The following is a 23,461-nucleotide window of genomic DNA, read 5'->3' on the forward strand; positions in this document are numbered from 1 at the left end:
TCCCCACCATCTCCAGAGCGTAGCATCTTCTGTGCTCTCCCTGGGTCTCTGACCTCGGCTTCTGTAGTCACAGTCCCTCTCTCTCTCCTTCCATGGTCACATCCCGTTCTCTTTCTCTATTTCCACTTGATAAGCTCCCTCGAGATGACCTTGGACCCAACCTGATGGTCTAGATAATCTCGCCGTTTTAAGATCCTTCTGCCTTGTTTATGTCTGCCAAGTCTCAGTAACCCTGTAAGGTGACACATTCACTGGTTCTGGGGATTGGGACACAGGCATGTTTGGAAGGCCATTATTCATTCCCGCAGATGCATAGCCTAATTCAGGTGACACATACCCCAACATCAAACTACGTCAGATCACATAGAATGTTTTTCCCTCTCACTGTTCTCTCCCCGTCACTCTGATGACATCAAGGGGAAAGTCTCAGTTGCTACCAGCATGCCTTCAGTACTTTTCTAGCACTCATTTCCCTCCCTTTACCCCAGAGCAGACTTCAGGCTCAGAACTTTTTTTTTTTTTTTTTTCAAAAATTTTTCTGGCTACACCCACGACGTGCATAAGGTCTCCTGGCCAGGGATTGAACCCACGCCATTGCAGAGACAACCCCAGATGGTGAACCCGCTAAAGGCTCAGAACTTTCAGCAAACAATATGTCTTCCTGGATTCCAATAATATTTTCACTATATTTGTTTTTGCAGTTACTTTCTACTGTAAGAGTTGATAAGACTGTCATTTTCAGTGGTGACTATAATATTACTTTTGAATTCAAGATGAGGTGTTCTCTGAATTCCCGTCATGGTGCAGCAGAAATGAACCCGACTAGGAACCACGAGGTCATGGATTCAATCCCTGGCCTCGCTCAGTGGGTTAAGGATCTGGCATTGCTGTGACCTGTGGTGTAGGTCACCGACACAGCTCGGATCCCTCGTGGATGTGGCTCTGGCATAGGCTGGCGGATTCCACCCCTAGGCTGGGAACCTCCATGTGCCACAAGTGCGGCCCCAAAAGCAAAAAAAAAAAAAAAAAAAGATAGGTGTTCTCACTACGGTGCAGTGGGTTAAGTATCGGTATTGTCTCTGTGGCAGCTGGAGTTGCTGCTGAGGTGGGGGTTCGATCCCTGGCCTGGGAATGAGAGTGGGTAAGCAATGCAATCCTGCTGTGTAGCACAGGGAACTATATCTAGTCACTTATGATGGAACATGATGGAGAATAATGTGAGGAAAAAGAACGTATATACATATACATATGACTGGGTCACATTGCTGTATAGCAGCAATCGACAACATTGTAAATCAACTTTAATAGAAAAAAATAAAAATCTTTTTAAAAAGTGACTTGATTTTTAAATGTATATTTAATGAGTAAATAGTCCAGAAAGAATACCAATATGACAAAAATTGTGGAGACTGTTCCCAAATGCCTGAAGTTTAAGAAAACACTAGTAAAGTGCAAAAACCTCTCTAGTCAGAGACACGGAGCTACACTTGCCTCCTCTGAATGGTCTTGTCAAGTCCGATTCTGACTCTGTCTCTACTCTATAAAACATGCCTGGAGTTCCCGTCGTGGCTCAGTTGTTAATGAATCTGACTAGGAACGATGAGGTTGGGGTTCGATCCCTGGCCTCGCTCAGTGGGTTAAGGATCCAGCATTGCCCTGAGCTGTGATGTAGGTCACAGACGCGGCTTGGATCCCACGTTGCTGTGGCTCTGGCGTAGGCTGGCAGCTACAGCTCCAATTAGACCCCTAGCCTGGGAACCTCCATATGCCGTGGGAGCGGCCCTAGAAAAGGCAAAAAGACAAAAATAAAAAAATTAAATAAATAAAATTAAATTTTAAAAATGCCTAGTATATGAAGATAGTGTATGTAACCTAGGGAGCACACAATAGGCCCCCATACATAGTACCTGCTGTTATAATAATTGCTGTGAGTATTGTCAGCTAAAAAACCTATGCACAACCTAAAAGTTGAGAGTTTTATTTGGTGGACAAAACTGACGACTTAAGCCTGGGAGGCAGCATCTCAAGGAACCCTGAGAAAACTGCTCAGAGGAGGCAAGGGGGGAGCTAGGATGTATAGGAGTTTTCCAACAAAGAGTAGGTCACAGGAACGAAAGATTATTGGTGGGTTTTTTTGATTTTTTGGTTTTCTTTTTTAGGGCCGCACTTACAGCATATGGAAGTTTTCAGGCTGGGGATTGAGTCAGAGCTGCAGCTGCCAGCCTACGCCACAGCCACAGCAATGCCACATCTGTGACCTGCACCACAGCTTGTAGCAACGCCAGATCCTTAACCCACTGAGTGAGGGCAGGGTTCGAACCCATATCCTCACAGACACTGTGTCAGGTTCTTAACCCACTGAGCCACAACTGGAACTCCAAAAGATTACTGTTAATAAATGAAAACCAGATATCTGAAGTGAAGGAATTTAGTGCTTTTCTATACTTCGGAAGATGCAAGGTCTGGGCTCCCTGAAATCATTCCTTTGGGAGGCCTCTCAGTTATCCAGGGCCTGTAGCCTGTGTTTTCACAGCCTGAGCTTCCTCGGCGCTCATCGTTGGGAGTGGTGGCTGTCTCATGGCTGCTAGATGGCAGCTATTCTTTGTTTCCTTCCCACATTCAATCTGGGCTCACCCTTGGAGGCGACTGCAGTCTTTGATGACTGTGACATCTTTTGTTTATGTACATGGAAGGTGATATTTTATTTCTCAGGGTCAACAAATCTATTTCTTTTTTTTTTTTTTTGCCATTTCTTGGGCCGCTCCTGCGGCATATGGAGGTTCCCAGGCTAGGGGTGGAATCGGAGGTGTAGCCACCAGCCTACACCACAGCCACAGCAATGCAGGATCCGAGCCACATCTTCGACCCACATCACAGCTCACAGCAACGCCGGATCGTTAACCCACTGAGCAAGGGCAGGGACCGAACCCGCAACCTCATGGTTCCTAGTCGATTCATTAACCACTGCACCACGATGGGAACTCCCAAATCTATTTCTTTGAAAGGCTCGCTGCAATTTCTGTTGATGTTTCCTTTGTCATGCTCCAGGCATGACTTTCTCACACAACACATAGCCTCGATGGACAAGCTGGTTCTAGATTCCCAAGAATCAATGGTACATGCCTCATTCTCAATGACTTTGGGCCAGTTATTTACACTTTCAGAACCTCAGTTCCCTTATTTGTGAGGTAGGAAAAATGACAGTACCCACTTCCTTGGGTTGCTGCAAGGATAAAATGAACATACACAGATGCTTGCTTGATATGTCAGCCATTGCTATAGTTTTGCATTGTCCCCAAATACTCTGAAATCTCTCTGACATCTACTTCTAGAGACTTCTTTTGTCTCCATCACCTTGCCCTGTTCCTATCCATCTAGACTCTTTTTTCTGTCATCTTCATTACCTTTCATCTTCCTCTGGTCCTGAATCTCGACCATGCTTAACCATGCATGAATCCCTCTTCCCTTGTTCTCTCCTCTCCTCTCCTTTTTCTATTTCAGATTTTTTGATTTTTATACCCTTTAAAAAAAATAATTTATAGGGAGTTCCCGTCATGGTGCAGTGGTTAACAAATCCAACTAGGAACCATGAGGTTGCAGGTTCGATCCCTGCCCTTGCTCAGTGGGTTAACGATCCGGCGTTGCTGTGAGCTGTGATGTGGGTCGAAGATGTGGCTCGGATCCTGCATTGCTGTGGCTGTGGTGTAGGCCGGCGCTGCAGCTCCGATTCCACCCCTAGCCTGGGAACCTCCATATGCCCCGGGAGCGGCCCAAGAAATGGGAAAAAGACAAAAATAATAATAATAATAATAATAATAATCTGTACCCTTGGGCTAGTTCAAGGGCTTAACTATAACCTCTCATGTACTTCCTAAATCTGTACCCCTAACTCTGACTTGCCGTTAGGCTTGTATTTTCCAACTGGATATAGAGATACAATTTAGACTTTATGGAACTGTAAAAGGGACCTTAGAGAGTGTCCAATCCAGGGATCTCAAACTCCACGCCTCTGAAGGTCCAGGAAGGTAACTTCAGTGTGCAAAGCAGACCAGGTATAAGTGACAACTGGCAACTGATACTTGACTTCATTGTCAAGAAGACAAGAGGGCATGGAAGCTTGAGAGAAGCTAGGGAATATATCCACAGCCAGTCTAAAGGGGGCAGCTGACACAGTGTTAGCCAACTGCTAGAGGCAGAAATCTGGGCTTTTGTGTAAACACTCCCCATTTTGAAATGTTGGCAGCTAATTCAAAGGGAAAACCCTGTATAGAATAAACAGACCACATCTGCCACCAGTTTGCCCACTCTGGTCGAAAGCAGTGCCCTCAATTTTTAAAGATCAGGTGACTAGAGCCCCCAGTCATTAACCATTGGAGTCATTGTTAACATGTGGCTCAACCATCACCAGAATCTATATTTCCTCACTCCAAACTCCTTCAAATTTCGCTTGTTCAAAAACAAACTCATCCATTTTTTTTTTCTTCATCAAACTGGCTCCCCTTCCAGCCATGCTGTTTCTGAGAGCAGGTTCATTTTTTTCTTATGTTATCTCAGGCTAGAGACCCAAGCCATTTCTTTTTGTCTTAGAATCCCTGCATCTGTCCTATCACTGGGCTCCCTGTTTCATAGCATGTCCATCTGTCATTTTTTCTTTTCCAATCTCACTGCCAGAAACTTAGCCCTAGCCTGTCCAGGTTTCAGCTGTCCTCTTTATGTCTAGTTCCTTCCAACCAGAACTATAGACCGTCTGTTCTAAAATAACTCCTCTGCCTAGCATTCAATATTCTTCCTAAACTGGTCCCACCTAACCCATCTCTCTTCCCATCCTTCTCACAGATGTATTTCTTCCCTTCGCTACCCACACTCACCTCTAGGGGGAGCTAAGACCCTCCTCCCTTTCCTTCCGTTGACTTTGCTAATCAAAGACAATTGGGCCACCAGGAAGGGGTGAAACTTTTAGCACAAAATAGAGGAGTAAATTATTATTATTATTCTGTTTTTTGTCTATTTAGGACTGCACCCGCTGCATATGGAGGTTCCCAGGCAAGGGGTCGAATAAAAGCTGTAGCTGCCGGCCTATGCCACAGCCACTGCAATGCCAATCCGAGCTGCATCTGCAACCTGCACTACAGCTCACGGGGCAATGCCGGGTCCTTAACCCACTGAGCAAGGCCTGGGATCGAACTCGAGTCCTCATGGATACTAGTCGGATTCGTTAACCACTGAGCCACTTCAAGAACTCCCTATAAAAGTAAATTCTGATGCCTCCTCCTCTGAAGGACATCCTGGCCAACTGCATTGATTATTAACGCTAATTATAATGACAGTCCTAACAGGTACCATTTCTGAGAGCAAGTCAAGGTGTTCTTCGTACTGTTTCTCATGTAATTCTTTCTAAAACTCTGTGAAGTTCTCTGTTTTCAAAACAGATGGGGACACTGTGGCTCAAGGAGACCAGGGGACTTGTTTGAGGCCGTATGGCTGGTAAGCAGTGGGGTTGAGATGCCTCCCAGGTCTATTTCCTCTAGAGCCCAAGCCTTTTTTTTCATCCCCCACAGTGAAAATGTGGATACCCCGTTACATTTTATTTTAGATAAACAATAGATGAGTTTTCTCATCTAAGGATGTGGGGACATGCTTCATCTGAAATGCAAATTGAACTGAGTGTCCTGTATTGTTTTTTGGTCACCCTACCCAGGTGTAGTTATTGAGCCCTTGAAATGTGCTTAGTGTGACTGAGAAACTGTCACTTAATTTTAAGTAGCCACTTGTAGGTAACAACTTGCAGATTGGTCAGGTCAAACTGAAGGATAAATGAAAACACTGCCAGCGTGAGACTTTATTAGGGAATGTTTTGGTTTTTTTTTTTTTTTTTTTTTTTTTTTTTTGCCATTTCTTGGGCCCCTCCAGTGGCATATGGAGGTTCCCAGGCTAGGGATCCAATCAGAGCTGTAGCTGCCAGCCTACACCAGAGCCACAGCAACGCCTGATCCGAGCCTTGTCTGTGACCTACACCACAGCTCACAGCAATGCCGGATCATTAACCCACTGAGCAAGGGCAGGGATCGAACCCGCAACCTCATGGTTCCCAGTCGGATTCCTTAACCACTGCGCCACGACGGGAACTCCCTAACACCAAATCCTAAACCTACTATGCCACAAGAGAACTCCTGTGTTAGTTTCTGGTATACAGCAAAGTGATTCAAAGTGATATACAAAGTATATGTATATAATACGCATATATTATATATATATATTCTTTTTCGAATTCATTTCCATTATAGGTTATTACAAGATATTGAGTGTAGTTCCCTGACATTGTAGTAGACCCTTATTGTTTATCTCTTTTATATGTAATAGTGTGTATCTGCTAATCCCAAATTCCTAATATATCTCTCCCCTACCCCTTCCCCATCAGTTGGTTTTCTGATCTGTGTGTCTGTTTCTATTTTGTAAATTAGTTCATTCGTATCAAATTTTAGATTCCACATATAAGTGTTATCGTATATCTGTCTTTCTCAGTCTGACTTACTTCACTCAGTATGATAATCTAGAGGTTATCCATGTTGCTGCAAATGGCATTCTTTCATTCTTTTTATGGCTGAGTAATATTCCATTGTGTGTGTGTGTGTGTGTGTGTGTGTGTGTGTGTGTGTACATACATACGATGTCTCCTCTATCCAGTCATCTGTCAATGGACATTTAGGTTGCTTCGTTGTCTTGGCTGTTGTAAATAGTGCTGCTGTGAACATATGGATACATGTATCTTTTTGAAATTTTTCATTTTTTCCACATACATGCCCTGGAGTGGGATTGCTGGTTTAAATGGTAACTCTATTTTGAGTTTTTTAAGGAACCTCAATACTGTTTTTTCATAGAGGCTACACCCATGTACATTCCCACCAACTTTGGAGGAGGGTTCCTTTTTCTAGGGATGGTTTATGAATTCCAGTTCTCCATTCCAGATTCTGAATGCCAGGAAGCCCTGCCCTGGTATACAAGAAGCCCACATGTGCTGTCCTGCCAGGAGGTCTTCAGCTGCTCATCTGAAATAATAACGATGATGAAATAAATAATTCATTGAGCAGTGGTAGGTGTAATGATACACACTTTCTTTGTTTTTGGGCCCGCAACCATGGCAAATGGAAGTTCTCAGACTAGGGTTTTGAATCAGAGCTACAGCTGCTGTCCTGCACTACAGCCACAGCAACGTGGGATCCAAGCCGCATCTGCGACCTATACCACAGCTCATAGCAATGCCGGATCCCCAACCCACTGAAGGATCAAACCCACATCCTCATGGATACTAGTCAGTTTCATTTCTGCTGTTCCACAATGAGAACTCAGATACACACTTCAAATAATCCATATTCCTGAATCTGCAAAGCCTCTGTAGGTGAATGTGAGCTAGTAAGAAGAGTAAGCAAATTTAGGAGTTCCCGTCGTGGCACAGAGGAAACGAAACCGACTAGGAACCATGGGGTTGTGGGTTTCAACCCTGGCCTTGATCAGCAGGTTAAGGATCTGGCATTGCTGTGAGCTGTGGTGTAGGTCACAGATGCGGCTCGGATCTGGCGTTGCTGTGTCTGTCGCGTAGGTCGGCAGCTGCCGCTCTGATTTGACCCCTAGCCTGGGAACCTCCATATGCCTCTGGTGAAGCCTAAAGAGACAAAAAGACAAAAAAAAAAAAAAAAAAAAGCAAATTTAAATTCAGGTCATGTGACTGACTTACCCCCTAAATGAGTACCTCCGTAGGACACAAATTTTCAAAGTTAAGGCTTAAGAGACTCTTAAAATCGAGGAGTTCCCCAGAATTACCATCGTGGCTCAGTGGTTAACAAATCCGACTAGGAACCATGAGGTCGTGGGTTCATTCCCTGGGCTTGCTCAGTGGGTTAAGGATCCAGCGTTGCCCTGAGCTGTGGTGTGGGTTGCAGACGCGGCTCGGATCCCACGTTGCTGTGCCTCTGGCGTGGGCCAGAGGCTACAACTCTGATTAGACCCCTAGCCTGGGAAAAGGCAAAAAGACCCCCCTCCAAAAAAGAAGAAACTCTTACAATCGAATGGTAGCCAACAAGGAGGCTTTATATAGCTCTAAAGTGTCCCCAGTATGGAAATTAACCACAAGAGGCACAGAGAGGGTGAAAGAGGAACCCTGGCTTTACCACTTTTGGTAAATGATAGACTGACTCCAGACAAGTTACTTAGCTTCCGTGAGACTCTATGATCTTGTTTTTAACATGAGATGGATCTTCATTTTGCTTAGAGGATAAAAGGAGAGAATGTGTTTGAAATGTCTTGTAGACACTCAAAAGATTAATTATATATGATAACATGAATAATATTTTATTTCTAATAATGAAAACAAAAGTGTCTAAGCTGTATAACTCACTTAAGAGAGTTGCAGCGATGTCTAAAAGGTCTCAAGGATGTGCTTTAACCTTAATGTTGGAAAGCATAGAAATACCTGGAACATTTCAGAAATTTCTGTAACGTCTTGAAAAGTCTTTAATACATTTTGAGTTTATTTTTGTGCATGATGTGATAAAGTAGCCAGTTTGATTCTTTTGCATTTAGCTGTCCAGTTTTCCCAAAGCCATTTATTGGAGAGACTATTCTTTTCCACATTGCATATTCTTGCCTCCTTTGTCGTAGATTAATTGACCACATTGCATGGGTTTATTTCTAGACTCTGTATTCTATTCTGCACAGCTGTATGTCTGTTTCTGTGCCAGTACCATGCTGTTTTGATTACTATAGCTTTGTAGTACAGTTTGAAATTAGGGAGAGTGATATTGCCAGCTTTGTTCTTCTTTCTCAGTGTTGTTTTGGCTATATAGGGTTTTTTTTTGTGTTTCCATGGAAATTTTAGAATCATTTGTTGTAGAGGTGAAAAATGCCATTGTTATTTTGATAGGGATTGCATTAAATCTGTAGATTGTCTTTGGCAGTATGATCATATTAACAATATTAATTCTTCCAATCCATAAGCATGGTATATTTCTTTCATCAATGTCTTATAGCTTCCTAAGTATGGGTTTTCTGCTTCATTTTTTAGATTTATTCTGAGGGGTTTTATTCTTTTTGATGCCATTGCAAGTAGGATTCTTTTCTTAATTTTTCTTCCTGCTGGTTTGTTGTTACTGTATAGAAACATAACAGACTTCTGTATATTAATTTTGTATCCAGCATAACTGAATCTATTTATTAGTTCTAAGAGTTTTATAGTGTTATCTGTAGGATTTTCTATATGCAGTACCATATCATCTGCACAAATTGACAGTTTTACTGCTTTCTTTCCTATTTGGATTCTGTTTATTTCTTTTTCTTGTCTGGTTGCTGTGGCTAGGACTTCCAATACTATGTTGAATAAAAGTGGTGAGAGGGGTCATCCTTGTCTTGTTACTGATCTTAGAGGAAATACTTTCAGCTTTTCACTGTTGAGTATGATGTCGGCCGTGGGCTTTTCATATTACATTGAGGTATGCCCCTTTATACTCTGTTGAGAGGTGGGTTTTTTTTTTTTTTCTTTTTAGGGACACACCTGTGGCATATGGAGGTTCCCAGGCTAGGGGTCAAATCAGAGCTACAGTTGCTGGCCTACACCACAGCCACAGCGACGCAGGATCCAAGCTGTGTCTGCGACCTGCACCACAGCTAATGGAAACACCAGATCCTTAACCCACTCAGTGAGGCCAGGGATCGAAACTGCAACTTCATGGTTCCTAGTTGGATTCTTTTCCTCTGCACCACAACAGGAACTCCCCATCCAGTCATCTCTTAGGTTCATTGAGCATCTGTATGAGCCTTACCTTGAACTCTTTCCTGGTATATTGCTTATCTTCACTTTGCTTAGTTCTTTTTCTGTGGCTTTATCTTGTTCCTTCATTTGGAACATATTTCTCTATTGTCTCATTTTGCATGATTCTCTGTTGTTGTTTCTATGTATTAGGTAAGTTGGTTACATTTCCCAGTCTTGGAGACGTGGCTTTATGTCAAAGACCTCCTGAGGGGCCCAGCATCACCCTCCCCTCTGGTCACCAGTATATGATCTATGGCTGTCTTCTATATGGGCTGTATAGGCCCTTCTGTTATGGCAGGGCCAGCTACTGTGGGGATGCTGATAGGCAGGGCTGGGCCCTGGCCCTCCTTGTGTGGAGGCTGCCAGCCTACTAGTGGGCAGGACTGAGCTCTGGCATGACCAGCTGCACAGCCCAGAGAGTCCTGGGGCTGGTGCCAGCTTGGCAGTGAGAGAGGCCAGGTCCAGGGGTGCTGGCTGTGTGGTCTGGGGGTCCAGGGGTAGTGTTAGCCTGCCAGTGGAAGTGGCGGGGTCCCAGCTTGGTTGTGGGGCCCATGGTGTTCTGGGACTAATGCTGGCCCACTGATGGGCAGGTCAGTCCCTGTCACTAATAGGCTAGGAGTCAGGAGGATTCTAAAATGGCTCTAGCCAACACCACTGTCCTTATGGTAGAATGAGCTCCCCAAACTGGCTGTCACCAGTATCTGTGTCCCCAGGGGGTGTCCCCTTTGCCTCCTGCCTGTCTGGGAGGCTCTCTAAGATCAGCAAGTGGATCTCCTTCCAAATTACTGTCTGGGCTGGGACTCAGAGCGTGTGAGATTTTGTGTGCACCCGCTAAGAGCAGAGTCTCCATTTCCTACAGCCGTCTAGATTTCCTGTATGCAAAACCCCACTAGCCTTTATTTCTTTCTTTATTTTTTGTCTTTTTGCCTTTTCTAGGGCTGCTCCCACGGCATATGGAGGTTCCCAGGCATGACCTTTAAAGCCAGATGCTCTTTTTCCTAGGGAAGGGCCCCCAGACTGGGGAGCCTGTTGTGGGGCTGAGACCCCTCACTCCTTGGGGAAATCTCTGCAATTATAGTTATCCCCCCACTGGTAGGTTGCCTTCCCAAGGGTGGAAGGTCTGCACCATGTCACATCTCTGCCCCTCCTCCCCATCTCATTGCTGTTCCTTCTTTACTTTTATTTTATTTTAAGGCCCCACCCGAGGCATATGGGAGTCCCCAGGCTAGGAGTCAAATCAGAGCTGCGTCTGTGACCTACACCATAGCTCACAGCAACACTGGATCCTTATCCCACTGAGTGAGGCCAGGGATCGAACCCTCGTCCTCATGGACACTAGTCGAGTTTGTTACCGCTGAGCCATGATGGGAACTCCCTGCTTCTTCTTTATATCTTTAGTTGTAGAAGATGTTTTTCTTCAATCTTCTGGTCTTGTAAATAGTTGCTCTGTAAACAGTTGTAACTTAGGTGTCTGTGCAGGAGGAGGCGAGCTCAGGGTCTTCCTACTCTGCCGTCTTGGCCATTCATCCAGAGTTTTAAATTTTTGCATGCCAAATGAATTCCTTTTTTGATCAAACCAACTGGAAATGATTTTTAGTTATTTGCAATGAAATGAGACCTGGCCGATGTAAGAGGTGACACTTGAACAGAATCTTGAAAGAGGAGAATTCTGACTAGAGAAAGATCAGATGAAGTGTATTCCAGCAACAATATGAATAATATCATAGAATGAGGGAGACGTGGTTTATTTTATTTTATTTTATCATTTTATTTTATTATTTTTGGTTTATTTTATTTTATTTTATTCTATTATTTTTTTGTTTGCTTGACAGGAAAGTAGGATTTATGTGGGCATGAGTAAGGAAGGAGGGGACACCACCAAGGCTCTCTTGAGTGCAGGGCCCACCATTTATCTAGGGGGCCCTGATTAGGGATGTGTTTAACCCCACAGCCGTCTGGGAGGAGCCACTTTTCTGCTACTGTGTTTTCAAATTCATCTGCATTCAACTTAGTAAATCCCACTTTCTTAAAATGTGCATCTTCATACAGATGGCCAAAAATACATGAAAAGATGTTCAACATCACTCATTATTAGAGAAATGCAAATCAAAACCACTATTAGGTACCACCTTACACCAGCCAGAATGGCCAGCATCAAAAAGTCTATAGGAGTTCCCCTGTGGTGTAGCTGAAACGAATCCGACTAGTACCCATTAGGACTTGGGTTCAGTCCTTGGCCTCGGTCAGTGAGTCAGGAATCTGGTGTTGCCATGGGCTATGGTGTAGGTCGCAAATGTGGCTCAGATCCTGTGCTGCTGTGGCTGTGGTGTAGGCTGGCAGCTCTTGCTCCAATTTGACCCCTAGCCTGGGAATTTCCATGTACTGTGAGTGTGGCCCTAAAAAGCAAGGGAAAAAAAAGTCTACAAACAATAAATGCTGGAGAGGGTGTTGAGAAAAGGGAACTCTCTTATGCTGTTTGTGGGAATGTTAATTGGTGCAACCACTATGAAAAACAGTATGGAGATTCCTTCAAGAACTAAAAATAGAACTACCATTTGATCTAGCAATCCCACTCTTGGGCATATCTCCAGAGAAAACCATGACTTGAAAAGATGCATGTTCAGTGTTCTTTGCAGCGCTATGTGCAATAGCCAAGACATGGAAGCAACCTAAATGTCCATTGACAGAGGAATGGATAAAGAAGACGTGGTGCATATACACAGTGGAATATTACCCAGTCATAAAAAGGAATGAAATGATGGCATTTGCAGCAGCATGGATGGATCTAGAGATTGTCATGCTGAGTGAAGTTAGTCAGACAATGAGACGCAGATATCATGTGCTGTCATGCTGTCACTTATATGTGGAATCTAAAAAGAGGATACAGGAGTTCCTGTGGTGGCTCAGCAGTTAACAAATCTGACTAGCAGCCATGAGGATGCAGGTTCGAACCCTGGCCTTGCTCAGTGGGTTAAGGATCTTGCATTGCGGTGAGCTGTGGTGTAGGTCAAAGACGCGGCTCGGATCCTGCGTTGCTGTGGCTCTGGCGTAGGCTGGCAGCTACAGCTCTGATTCGACCCCTAGCCTGGGAACCTCCATATGCTACCGGTGTGGTCCTAAAAAGCAAAACAAAGCAAATAAATAAATAAATAAAAATAAAAAGAGGATACAAAGAACTTCTTTGCAGAACAGAAACCGACAGACTTTGAAGAACTTATGGTTATTAAAGGAGACAGGTTGAGGGGTAGGATGGTCTGTGGGTTTGGGATGGAAATCTTTTAAAACTGAGTTGTATAACTATCAATATAATAAAATTCATTGAGTTAAAAAAAAAAGATGTGGATCTTCTGGTGGCCAGGGATCTTGAACTTGACCCTGTGTAAGGCTTCAATCACATGCTCCTTGTTCTGCAGTTTGGTGCAGATGGACATTATGACGTGGCCAGTGTGGACCCTGACCCCTGTGCCCTGGGGCTTCCCGAAGGCACCAGGCATACCTGTCTGGAGCCTAGATTGGGCACAGCATGCCAGTCATGAATGTCCACTGGAGAGGGCTGTCTCCATGGTCCCTAAGGCAACCTGTACTGGGTACAGGCTGCAGACACCACCTAGGAGGCTGCCATTCACAGCCACTGCACACAGGGCTTATTTGGCTGCAGGTGGCAGATCTAGTTTAGATCTCGAGACTGTGCAGGTGTGGAGGGTAAGGCCTCTGCTTGGAAGTGTGATGTAAGCAGAAGCCTTGGGATTCAAATGAGCAGATTCATTGCAAACCAAAAGAACCACACATGCAAAGAGGGAAATTCATTGGCATGTTTAAGGAACTGAAAGAGGACTGTGGCTTCGAAGTTAGTCGGTGGGAAGTGGGCAAGGGCTAGATCTTGCAGCGCCTTGACGCTACCATTAGAACTTTGATTCTCATTTATGCATTCCTTCCTTAACCATTTCCTGAGAATTTTCTCTGAACTAGGCCATATGTAGTAAATTGGAATATAGGATTAATAATGGCCAATACTCATTGAATACTTACCATTTGCTTTTTAAACCCTTTGATGCACTAATTCATTTAAACATCCCAGCAACTCTATGATCAAGATACTACAATTGTTCTCATTTGACAGGTGGGAAAACTGCAAGGTGGAGAAAATAATTTTCACAATCATACAACCAGCAAGTGGTAACTTCTGGGCATTCTTATTCTTTTTTTGTGGGGGTGGGGTTGGGGGCGTCCCACAGCATATGGAGTTCCTGGGCCAGGAATCAGATCTGAACTGATGTTGTGACCTGCCACCAGATCCTTAACCCACTGTGCTGGGCCGGGGATCGAACTCACATCCCAGTGTTCCAGAGATGCCGCTGATCCTGTTGTTTCACAGCAGGAGCTCTGGCATTCTTATTTTTTTTCCCTATTTTTTTATTACTCAATGAATTTATTACATTTATAGTTGTACAATGATCATCACAATCCAATTTTATACACCCCAGCACATCCCCTTACCCCCTGAACTGTCTCCTTTGGAGACCATAAGTTTTCCAAAGTCTGTGAGTCAGTATCTGTTCTGCAAAGAAGTTCATTGTGTCCTTTTTCAGATTCCACATGTCAGTGAAAGCATTTGATGTTGGTGTCTCATTGTCTGACTGACTTCACTTAGCACGGTAATTTCTACGTCCATCCATGTTGCTGCAAATGCCAGTATTTCTTTCCTTTTAATGGCAGAGTAATATTCCACTGTGTATATGTGCCACATCTTCTTGATCCACTCCTCTGTCGATGGGCATTTAGGTTGTTTCCATGTCTTGGCTATTGTATATAGTGCTGCAATGAACATTGGAGTACATGTGTCTTTTTGAGTCGTGGTTTTCTCTGGATAGATGCCCAGGAGTTGGATTGCTAGATCAAATGGTAGTTCTGTTTTTAGTTTTCTGAGGAATCTCCATACTGTTTTCCAAAGTGGTTGCACCAATTTACAATCCCACCAACAGTGTACTAGGGTTCCTTTTTCTCCACACCTCTCCAGCACTTATTGTTTGTAGATTTTTTGATGATGGCCATTCTGGCTGGTGTAAGGTGGTACCTCAGAGAGGTTTTGATTTGCACTTCTCTAATAATGAGTGATGTTGAACATCTTTTCATGTGTTTTTTGGCCATCTATATGTCTTCCTTGGAAAATTGTCTGTTTAGATCTGCCCATTTGTTGATGGGGTTGTTTGTTTTTTGGGTATGGAGCTGCAGAAGGTGTTTATAAATTTTGGAGATTAATCCCTTATCAGTCAATTCATTTGCAAAGATTTCTCCCATTCTATGGGTTGTCTTTTGGTTTTGTTTAGGGTTTCCTTTGTTGTGCAGAAACTTTTAAGTATGATTAGGTCCCATTTGTTTATTTTTGTTTTTACTGTTATTATTCTAAGAGGTGATCTGAGAAGATGTTGCTGTGGTTTATGTCAGAGAGTGTTTGGCCAATGTTTTGCTCTAAGAGTTTTACAGTGTCTGGTCTTATATCTAGGTCTTTAATCCATTTTGAGTTTATTCTTGTGTATGGTGCTAGGAAGTGTTCTAATTTCATTCTTTTCCATGTGGCGTCCAGTTTTCCCAGCACCTCCTTTGTCATAGATTAGTTGGCTGTAGGTGCGTGGGAGCATTCTTATTCTTAATTGCTTTGGTTTATTGCCTTTTGTCTAAGATTAGAGGACAGTTGTCCTGGTCATTTTAGCCACCTAAACAATGCTTTAGATGTAGGCAGCTAGTTAAGAGAATTTCCCAAACATGGCAGATCATAAGAACTCCTGGTGAAGTAAGAAACGGACCTTTCTTCTAGAGATTTCGGTCCACCCTGGAATTTGTATTTCTAAATTTGATAAATGCTGGCTTAGTAGTTCGGTTCAATGGCTTTTTGCTGAACATTTCCTAGTTTGGGTGGCTGGTCACTACTTTCCAGAATGTGTCACCTTGCGCATACCATTTCACCTGGGCATCAGTTCTTTCTGATAAGTGCAGCTAATAATAGTACTATCTCCTAGGGCTATCATGCAGATTAAATGTGCTTCCTGTAAAGTGCTTAGATCAATGCGTGATGCTTACTGAGCAATGATGACAACAACATGTTACAAGCAAGGGAAAACAAGGATTTTTTTTTCAGCTTTACCTGTGGCATGTGGAATTTCCCAAGCTAGGGATCCAACCTACCCTGCAGCAATAACCAGAGCCAGCCGTAACATCAGATCCTTAACCCACTGAGCCACCAGGGAACTCCCAGGCAAGGATTTAAATTTTTTTTCTTTTTTTCTTTTTTTTTTTTTTTTTCTTTTTAGGGCTGACCCTGTGGCATGTGGAAGTTCCCTGGCAAGGGGTTTCTTTTTTTCTTTTTTTTTTTTTTTTTTGTCTTTTTGCCATTTCTTGGGCCCCTCCAGTGGCATATGGAGGTTCCCAGGCTAGGGGTCCAATCAGAGCTGTAGCTGCCAGCCTACACCAGAGCCACAGCAACGCAGGCTCCGAGCCACGTCTGCAACCTACACCACAGCTCACGGCAACACCGGATTATTAACCCACTGAGCAAGGGCAGGGACCGAACCCGCAACCTCATGGTTCCTAGTCGGATTCGTTAACCACTGCCCTGGCAAGGGGTTTCAAATCAGAGCTGCACCTGCTGGCCTATGCCTCAGCCATAGCAACACGGGATCCAAGCCTCGTCTGTGACCTACATTACAGCTCATGGTAATGCCAGATCCTTTAACCACTGAGCAAGGCTACATCCCCATGGATACTAATCAGGCTTGTTAATGCTGAGCCACAAAGGGAAGTTCCAATACATTTTTTAAAAATTTTGTCTTTTTTTGGTCTTTTTTAGGGCTGTACCCACAGCATATGGAGGTTCCCAGGCTAGGGTCTAATCTGAGCTGTTGCCGCCAGCCTATGCCAGAGCCACAGCAACACCAGATCCAAGTTGCATCTGCGACCTTACACCACAGCTCGTAGCAATGCTGGATCCTTAACCCACTGATCGAGGCCAGGGATCAAACTGGCAACCTCATGGTTTCTAGTCAGATTTGTTTCTGCTGTGCCACGACGGGAACTCCCAAAACATTTTTTTTTTAACTGACATATTTACAATGTTGTGATAATTTCTGACTTGTGGTTACCACCCTCCACCTGGGTGGGGGTTTTGATATGCATCGGATTGTTATCTACATCCCTTCTGGAGGAACCCAAGGCTCTGTTGTCCTAATCATTAACTTCTTGAGCTTGCTCTTTGGAATTCAGGGAAGGCCTAGGAGGCTAGAGCCTTTTTTCTTTCTTTTCTTTTTTTCTTCTTCTTTTTTTTTTTTTTTTTTTTAACAAACAAGAAATGGGAGTCATGGCAGGGTTTTTGCACCCAGGAAGGCCCTACAAAGGCTTGCTTGGTTTTAATCCCTTTTGATACCCCTCAGTCTTGAGGGGAACAGGGGCAGGACAAGAAAGAGAATAACGTTTTGCATAAATTTATTGTAAACTCCATAACGGAACTAAGTTTTAGGGGGGTTTGGTTTCTAATGCAGTGATGATGCTGACGACTGGGAAGGTGAAGATGCCTGGAATTCAGTGTCAGCGATCACAACTGGTGGCTTGGGGAACCTTCTGGGGTCTTTCAGGGTCTTTATGACTCTAAGGCAGGATTCCCAGGTAACATAAGGTCCCCAGTTAAATTATTTCAGATAAACAACAAAAATTTTAGCACAAGCAGCTCCCAAATTGCATAGGACATACTTACCATTCGTGGCTTAACTGAAACCTCAGTTTACGGGCATCTGTATTCTTATTTGTTAAACCTGGAAACCCTACCTTTAGGAAGGACTGCCCCCTAAGCCTGAGTCCAAAGGCCCTCACTCTGCAACAAGCCCCAAGCAAGAAGTCTCTACTTGCCAGGAGCCCCAGTCTATCCCAGAGGGGCCGCTCACGCTTCCGCCCCGCCCAGGCAGCACTAGTGGCGCCCCGAGTGACCGAGCCCTGCGCGCCCGCCGGCCCTGCCCCGCCCCCGAGCAGAGGGCGCAGCCCCCAGCCGGGCAGGCCCCACCCGGCGGTTGAAGTGTGAGGCGTTACGTTGCTCCCTCCCACGCAGTGCACTCAGTCAAGGCCAGAAACTCGCTCGCCATGTCCGCTGAGGAGGCGGGGGATGTTTTCCATAGAGCCCGTGGCAGAACTCTGGACGCGTTTTCCTCAGGTACTGCCCGCCCTTCGCCCTGGGAGGGAATGGTTTCGGGGCTGCGGAACCTTCAGCCGGGGAACGTTCGGTGGGGATACGCACCTCCAGCCGGACCCCAGCGGAGAGTGCACCCTGGGGCCGGGGACCGCAATAGCGGCCGCACCGTGGGCAAGTTGGGCTTTCAGGAGCGCTGTTGGAGGAGTGCCTGGGCGAGGGGTAGGGGTCTAGGAGCCTCGCTGGCCTTGACCGAAGTTCCCTGAGAGAAAATAGAATGAAGCTGCAGAGCATAGTTAATAGCGTGAGCTTTGCAGTTAGACTTGGTTTCCAAGCCCTGCCTTGGACACATTTGTTCAGCGCGTCTTGGCCTCAGTTTCTTCATCTGTAAAACGGGTGTAATAACTGCGAGGTTATGTGTGACACTGGATAAGCGCTGGGTGGACGGTTAGATGCGGTTATTTTTATTATGGTCTTTGGCCATGATGTAGTTTGTGTTCCATGATCGTGGTTCCTCACTGTAATATGAGTTATCCACCAGAATGTGAGCAATGCCCGTCAGAATGGAAGCGAGGGGAGGCAGTCAAAAGTCGTGTTGGAGTTAAGTGCTTGCACTTTGGATTTAGATAACCCACCTCACTGTAAAAGTGGGTTTGTTAATACTTAACTCATAGGGGAGAGTTAGCAGGTGGAAAGGGTTTCTGTGACCCAGTGCTAGGTGCTAAGTGAATGTTAATGTTAGCCCTAGAGCTGTAAGTCAAGAGCGAGGCTTGTTCCTGGTTCCTTGGTCCTCCCAGCATGGAGTCAGAGTCTCCAGTTTTTGTGACCCCAAGGAAGTCACCCCAGCTGCCCTGTGTGATCTAGCTTGTACTCACCTTTTTTGCTGTATGCTCTCTGCTCTTCCCCTTGCCCAGTTCTCCTGCCTCACTGGTTTTCTTGAACTCCATTTGAAGGGGCCAAAGTCTTTATATCCTTAAGGGCCAGCTAGTCTCTGCTGGACTAGCTAATAGCTGGACTGCTGGGCCTGGCTCTTTCTCATCCTTAACACCTTATTTAAAGTTCAGTCACTTTCTCAGATTTTCCCTGGCTGTCTTTACTAAAGTAGGTGTCTCTTATAATTCTGTGTCCTAAAGCCTTTTTCTTTTCTTTCTTTCCAGCTGTTGGTGTGTGTTGGGGGGTGGGGGGCAGCAAGGTTTTGGAAGAGCACGTCGGGCTAGAAATCTAGCTGAGGTAGTTTTAGAAAGTACAGTCTGTGTGCGCATTCCCCAAATATTTTAATAGGCCCTTTTCACCCTATTGTCGAACCCAAGTTTGTGTGCCCAACGTACACTGAGGCCAAACAAATGGAAATATCAGAGTGTGGAGCAGAGAAAGTTTCATTTCATGCCCCAGGCTTGGAGAATGTTAACTCATTCTTGAAAGACCCCAGCTCCCAGTGGTTTTCAGGGAAGGGTTTTAAGGGCAGCATTTACGGTGACAGCTGCAGGGTGCATGACTTCTGTTTCGTTGCTCCTGAGGTGACAGGCTGGTGTTCCAGGAATCTCCGTCCTCAGCCTTCAGGCTCTGATCTGTCTGGGGTCTCAGCATGTAGTTACCATTCTCCACCTGAGTGAGGGCCTTCTTTCCTGCAATAATCACACCGTGTCAGATTGTTGTGTATATCCCTTGAGGAAGAATCAGGACTCTGTTTTGTCTCTGACTTATGTTTCTTGACTGCTTTTCCTTTGTTTCTACATTCCTCACTTCCCTAATTAGTAACTCCTTGAATCTACTCTTTGGGACTCCAGGAAGGTCTAGGAGACTAAAACCTTTTTCTTGGAACAAGAAATAGGCAACTTCGGAGTTCCTGTCATGGCTCAGCAGGAACAAACCTGACTAGTGTCCATGAGGGCGCAGGTTCTATCCCTGGCCTTGCTCAGTGGGTTAAGGATCTGGTGTTGCCTTGAGCTATGGTGTAGGTCGCAGATGCAGCTCACATCCCACATTGCTGTGGCTGTGGCTAGCGGGTGCAGCCTTAAAAAAAAAGAAAGAAAGGAAAGAAAAAGAAATAGGGAACTTGAAAAGGCTTTTGTGTTCTGGAGGGCCCACAGTGTCTGGCGCAGTTTCGTTGTAATGTGAGGTTTTTGAGATTTATCCATATTGAGATAAGTAGCTCTAGTTTGCTCATTTTCCTGCTGGGCAGTATCCATGGTATAAGCCTATACTTGATGATAGATTCCGTTGCTGGGTATTCTGAAGATCTTCCCTTTTCCTCTCCCAAAGCACTCTCTCCCTCCCCCACCATGCTCCAGGAGGCCCGCCTCTGTGGGCTTCATCGGTGGGCTCCTTGCTCCCTGGCTTCCTGTTGGGTTCAGCCACGGGGAGTCCTGACTGGAGATCAGAGGGGGCGGGAAGCAAAAGTCAGGCTGTTTATTCCCTGGTTTATTTCCTGGGGGGTTGCCTCAGGCTGACTGTGTTCCTTACCTGAAATTCCCTGCTCATTTCAAGATAGGCTTTCTGCTGAAACTCTCTTTTCAGATTCGGAACCCCTTTCTTCTTCCTTTCAGACATAATTCTGCTTTTCTTTTCTTTTTTTTTGGCCACACCTGCAGCATGTGGAAGTTCCCTGGGCCAGGGATCCAAGCTGCGCCCACAGCATGGACGCACGCTCCAGCAGGGACAACGCCGGTTCCTTATCCCGCTGCACTGCAAGGGAACTCCTGTCGTCGTGCTTTTCAGTGTTGGACTACTAAACTGTCCTTTGACAGTTTCTTGGCACTCAATTCATCCCAAATAATCCTCTTTTAAACTTTTTTAATTCTCCTAATTTGAGTATGCCAGCTATTTCCTGCTGGGACCCTGATATGATGGCCAGGATCCATCATATTATTTCTGTTTTTCACTCCTGGTGACAAGGCTGTTGTGAACATTCTTTTACATATCTCCTTCTGGGTACATGGGTACATTTCTCCAGGGCATGCGCCCAGGAGAGCAGAGCTCTGGGTTTAGGTGTGGTCTTTCAAACTGCCTCCCAGAGTGCTTGTACCAACCTAGACTCCCACTGGCAGGGAAAGAAGAAAGTACCTCGTTACTCTGCACTAGCTCTTTTCAGTTCAGGAAGTATTGATGATTGTGTTCCTACTGTATTCTCGAGCATCTGGCGGGGGGGGGGTCGGAAAAAGAGAGGGGAGGGCAAGCTGCACACCCTCAGAGGCTCATTATCTAGGCACAGGGCTATGGCACAAAAAATAATTCTTGGCAACTGGTGGGCTCTGTAGGGCACTGCAGTGGGAATTGGAGTTTTAAGTATTGGTCCTGGGTGATGGGGAGACTGTTAAGTGAAATCAGGGAGTAAGGAGTAGGGCTAGGTTTGATGGGATTGATCTGGGCAGTGGTGGCTTTGAAATGCTGTCAGAAAATCTGAGGCAGCGTGTAGGGTCCCGCACGCAGCTGGAGATGGAGGTGTGGATGCCACCCACAGAGAGGGTGGTAGCCAGCGTTGCTGCAGGAGTCAGTGGCATTGCTAAGGAGGAAAGTGTGTAGTCATGGAGGGCGTGTGTGTGTGTGTGTGTGTGTGTGTGTGTGTGTGAAATCTTAGAATCTGCCAACGTTTAGGGGGTAGGAAGGAAGAAAAGACCCTGAAGGTCTCAGAGCAGTAAACAACCAGAAATTTTGAAAGAGAAAACCAGGAGCTGGCCTTGATACCATGGTTGGGGAGGAGGCTACTGGCAGGTGGTCCATAAGGTCAGACGCTGCAGACATGTAGGTGCCTGTTAGCTCAGTAGAGGGTGGTGGGTTTGATTTTATGTCACCCACGGGAGGACAGTTTCAGTAGAGTTTAGCAGGAGCCTCAGGCCTGGAATGTTGGAGGTCTGAGGAGTGGTAGAGAGAATGTGAAATCAGCAAAGGTAGGGTTCTGTTTGGAGCCGTTTGGTGGTGCAGGGTAGACAGAGGATTAATAGCAGCTTGATGGAGGAGCGGTGCTGGAGGGTTTGCAGTAGTAATAATGATGACACAATCAACAGGAGCACCTAACATTTAGCCGGGGTTTTTGGCATGCCAGGCACTGTACTCTATGCTGTATGGGAATTAGCTCATGTAGTCTTCATGATAGTCTTATCTTTTTATAGTTGGGGGAGGAATCTGAGAAAGGCTAGGCAACTTGCCCAAGCTCATGTGATTGGTTTGCACTGGGTCTGGGGTTGAAAAATGCAAAAGGCAGAATAATTATTGGGAGAGCAATATCCGAAGAGAGGGGAAAAGATGGGATTGAGGGCTTGGAAGAGGGGTTGGCCCGGGAAACAAATGGCCTCTTTGACCATCTCTCTCTCCTTCTGTTTTTCTGTCCATCAGTTCACCAGTCTGTCCATCATGTGTCCATCATTTCATCTGTCCCTCTGTCTGTTGGTTGATCCACTTGCCCACTCATCAAATGTACTTGGCGGCGTCCTTGTCCCAGGCATTGAGTAGATGCTGGCGTGCAGTGACCAGTGGAAACCAGCTCTGATTCCTCAGCTCTGGCCCGCACCTCCTTGGAGAGCACGGCCTTAACCTGCCAGTCAGTGTTCACAAACCGGCATAAACCACAGCTGTGGCAAAAGTCAGGGAAGGGAGGAATGCCCCTGGTCAGGAGGTGAGGGGGATTTTACTAAGAACCTGCAGGAGGTGCTTCTCTGAGGAAGGGGGCCGTCACCTGATTGCTGAAGGCTGAGTAGGAGGTACCCGGGTGTGAAGGGGGAGGGCCATGGTGGAGTGGAGACAGAGCAATGTGGGGGTCTGGCTTGGTGGACAGGCAGGGGAAAGGTGAGGGGTGAAAGGGACCCTGGATGTGTATGAATCAGGGTGTTGTGGGATGAGGCCAGAGAGTGGGGAAGGGGGTCACGGAGGAGTTTTGTCTTTACCTAAAGGCACTAAGAGTTTTCAGCTGCATATGTGAGGACACAGGGACAGGCGATCCAATTTCCATTTTGGAAAGGATGGTCTGGCTGCAGCATAACAGCAGAGTTTCTGCCTGCAAGGAACTTGCAGTGCAGTCTGATTGGCAGCTGGAGCTCAGCCACTGGTCTGGAAGCAACATTTGCAAGGCACACATTGTAACTTTGAATCTATTGATTTTCTGGGAGCTGGAGGTACATGTGGTAGAGGTGGGGGCTTCCGCTGGAGATTGGGGTACTGAGGTGTGAAGCTTCCTAGCCCGTTGGAACTGCCCCAGGGTTGCCTTGGGACCAGAGCACAAGAGAGGCACTCACCTGGCAAAGAATAGTGGTGATGCAGAGAGACTTAGAAGGCAAACTGGTGAGACTGGGCGAGGGGAAACGACCCTGTTCTTCTCTAGATGTGGGGCCTGCACCTGGTCCTCTCCTCCCCAGTGGCCATGCTCAGTGGGGGTCATCTAGTGCAGGGTTTTTAGAAGCCTGGCCGTGGAGGATTAGGTTTAGAATCCCCCGTCTTGGAGTTTCCCAGTGGTGCCGTGGGTTAAGGATCTGGCTTTGTCACTGCTGGGGTTCTCG

The 23,461-nt window shown here is 45.7% G+C and overlaps 1 protein-coding gene across 1 annotated transcript in view; it reads left to right on the plus strand.

The window, feature by feature from the left end:
• CPPED1 (calcineurin like phosphoesterase domain containing 1) overlaps window positions 17,903-23,461 on the plus strand; it is a 121,526-nt gene continuing 115,967 nt past the window's right edge. Inside the window, exon 1 of the mRNA NM_001243581.1 lies at window positions 17,903-17,996. Within this exon, the coding sequence (NP_001230510.1) occupies window positions 17,927-17,996 (70 nt within the window). The 5' untranslated portion in view covers window positions 17,903-17,926. The remainder of the gene's footprint in view (window positions 17,997-23,461) is intronic.

This window comes from Sus scrofa, chromosome 3 (genome assembly GCF_000003025.6).
Source record: "Sus scrofa isolate TJ Tabasco breed Duroc chromosome 3, Sscrofa11.1, whole genome shotgun sequence".
In the NCBI taxonomy this organism is placed as follows: Eukaryota; Metazoa; Chordata; class Mammalia; order Artiodactyla; family Suidae; genus Sus; species Sus scrofa.